This window comes from Lepidothrix coronata, unplaced genomic scaffold (assembly GCF_001604755.1).
Source record: "Lepidothrix coronata isolate B3197 unplaced genomic scaffold, Lepidothrix_coronata-1.0 Scaffold497, whole genome shotgun sequence".
Lineage (NCBI taxonomy): Eukaryota > Metazoa > Chordata > Aves > Passeriformes > Pipridae > Lepidothrix > Lepidothrix coronata.
In genome coordinates this window covers 10,889-13,618 of record NW_016690677.1, presented here as the reverse complement: position 1 = coordinate 13,618, position 2,730 = coordinate 10,889, and the positions used below count along the sequence as shown (strand labels likewise).

Genomic DNA, 2,730 nt, shown 5'->3' with positions numbered 1-2,730 from the left:
TCCCCCCCTGTCCCCCCCTGTCCCCCCCTCAGCCGACCGGGAAGTCCAACGGATCCTCCTGGAGCTGCTCAACCAGATGGACGGGTTCGACCAGAACGTCAACGTCAAGGTGGGCCCGGGGGGTCCTGGGGGGTCTTGGGGGGTCCTGGGGGGGTCCTGGGGGTCTCCAGAGGTTCTGGGTGGTCCCAGGTGTGCTCGGGTGGCCCCAGGTGTGACCTGGAGCCCTCACCTGTCCCCCAGGTGATGGTGGCCACCGACCCTGGGGATGTGGAGCTCTGGGGGTCTCGTGGCCCTGGGTGGTCCTGGGGGGTCTTGGGGGGTCCTGGGGGGTCCTGGGGTGGTCCTGGGGGTCTCCAGGGGTTCCAGGTGGTCCCCAAGGTGACCTGGAGCCCTCACCTGTCCCCCAGGTGATGGTGGCCACCGCCCTTGGGGACGTGGAACTCTGGGGGTCTCCTGGCCCTGGGTGGTCCCAGGGTGGTCCTAGAGGTCTCCAGTGGGTCCTGGGTGGTCCCAGGTGTGCTCAGGTGGCCCCAGGTGTGCTCAGGTGGCCCCAGGTGCGACCTGTCCCCCTCACCTGTCCCCCAGGTGATGGTGGCCACCAACCTTGGGGACGTGGAGCTCTGGGGGTCTCCTGGCCCTGGGTGGTCCCAGGGTGGTCCCAGAGGTCTCCAGTGGGTCCTGGGTGGTCCCAGGTGTGCTCAGGTGGCCCCAGGTGCGACCTGTCCCCCTCACCTGTCCCCCAGGTGATGGTGGCCACCGACCTTGGGGACGTGGAGCTCTGGGGGTCTCGTGGCCCTGGGGGGTCCTGGGGGGTCCTGGGGGGGTCCTGGGGGTCTCCAGGGGTTCCAGGTGGTCCCCAAGGTGACCTGGAGCTCTCACCTGTCCCCCAGGTGATGGTGGCCACCGACCTTGGGGATGTGGAGCTCTGGGGGTCTCGTGGTCTTGGGTGGTCTTGGGGGGTCCTGGGGGGTCTTGGGGTGGTCCTGGGGGTCTCCAGAGGTTCTGGGTGGTCCCAGGTGTGCTCAGGTGGCCCCAGGTGTGCTCAGGTGGCCCCAGGTGTGACCTGGAGCCCTCACCTGTCCCCCAGGTGATGGTGGCCACCGACCTTGGGGACGTGGAGCTCTGGGGGTCTCGTGGCCCTGGGTGGTCTTTGGGTGGTCCTGGGGGGTCTTGGGGTGGTCTTGGGGGTCTCCAGAGGTTCTGGGTGGTCCCAGGTATGCTCAGGTGGTCCCAAAGGTGACCTGGGTGGTCCCCAAGGTGACCTGGAGCCCTCACCTGTCCCCCAGGTGACGGTGGCCACCGACCTTGGGGACGTGGAGCTCTGGGGGTCTCCTGGCCCTGGGTGGTCCCAGGGTGGTCCCAGAGGTCTCCAGTGGGTTCTGGGTGGTCCCAGGTGTGCTCAGGTGGCCCCAGGTTCGACCTGTCCCCCTCACCTGTCCCCCAGGTGACGGTGGCCACCGACCTTGGCGACACCTGGACACCTGGTGGTCCCTTGGGGGGGGGCGTCCCATGACCCCGGAGGTTCTGGGGGACCCAAAACTGACCTGTGACCCCTCACCTGTCGCCCAGGTGATCATGGCCACCAACAGGGCCGACACCCTGGACCCCGCCCTGCTCCGCCCGGGCCGCCTGGACCGGAAGATCGAGTTCCCGCTGCCCGACCGGCGCCAGAAACGCCTCATCTTCTCCACCATCACCGGCAAGATGAACCTGTCCGAGGAGGTCGACCTGGAGGACTGTATCCCGCTCACCTGGGCGCACCTGGGCGCACCTGGGCGCACCTGGGGGCACCTGGGGGCAAGGGAGACACCTGGGCACACACCTGGGGGCAGCTGGGGGCACCTGGGATACACCTGGGGGACGTGGGATAATTCTTGGGATACACCTGGGCACACCTGGGATACACCTGGGCACACCTGGGGACATTGGGGACACACCTGGACAGACCTGGGGGCACCTGGGCACGCCTGGGGGACATGGGATACACCTGGGGACATGAGATACTCTTGGGATACACCTGGGGACACCTGGGGGCACCTGGGGGCACAGGGAGACACCTGGGGACACACCTGGGGATATGGGGACACACCTGGGGGCACTTGGGGGACATGGGACACACCTGGGATACACCTGGGCACACCTGGGGACATTGGGGACACACCTGGGGGAGATGGGATACACCTGGGCACCCTGGGGGACATGGGACAGACCTGGGCACACCTGGGATACACCTGGGGGCACCTGGGGCCATTGGGAACACACCTGGGGACATTGGGGACACACCTGGACACACCTGGGATACACCTGGGGGACATGGGACACACCTGGGATACACCTGGGCACACCTGGGGGACATGGGATCACACCTTGGGGACATGGGATACACCTGGGATACACCTGGGCACACCTGGGCTACGTGGGGACACACCTGGGGACATTGGGGACACACCTGGGCACACCTGGGGGACATGGGGACACACCTGGGCACACCTGGGATACACCTGGGCACACCTGGGGGACATGGGACACACCTGGGGGTCATGGGACACACCTGGGCACACCTGGGATACACCTGGGGGACATGGGGACACACCTGGGGACATTGGGGACACACCTGGGCACACCTGGGGGACATGGGGACACACCTGGGGGTCATGGGACACACCTGGGCACACACCTGGGGCACACCTGGGCCACACCTGGGCACACCTGGGGACGTTTCCTTGACCC

At 67.2% G+C, this 2,730-nt stretch overlaps 1 protein-coding gene across 1 annotated transcript in view; it reads left to right on the top strand.

The window, feature by feature from the left end:
* The window catches only part of PSMC4 (proteasome 26S subunit, ATPase 4), a gene marked incomplete at its 5' end in the record, with an annotated part of 19,311 nt that overhangs the window by 14,219 nt on the left and 2,362 nt on the right, over nt 1-2,730 (top strand). Inside the window, 2 exons of the mRNA XM_017839824.1 lie at nt 2-109; nt 1,570-1,738. Of these exons, the coding sequence (XP_017695313.1) occupies nt 2-109; nt 1,570-1,738 (277 nt within the window). The remainder of the gene's footprint in view (nt 1; nt 110-1,569; nt 1,739-2,730) is intronic.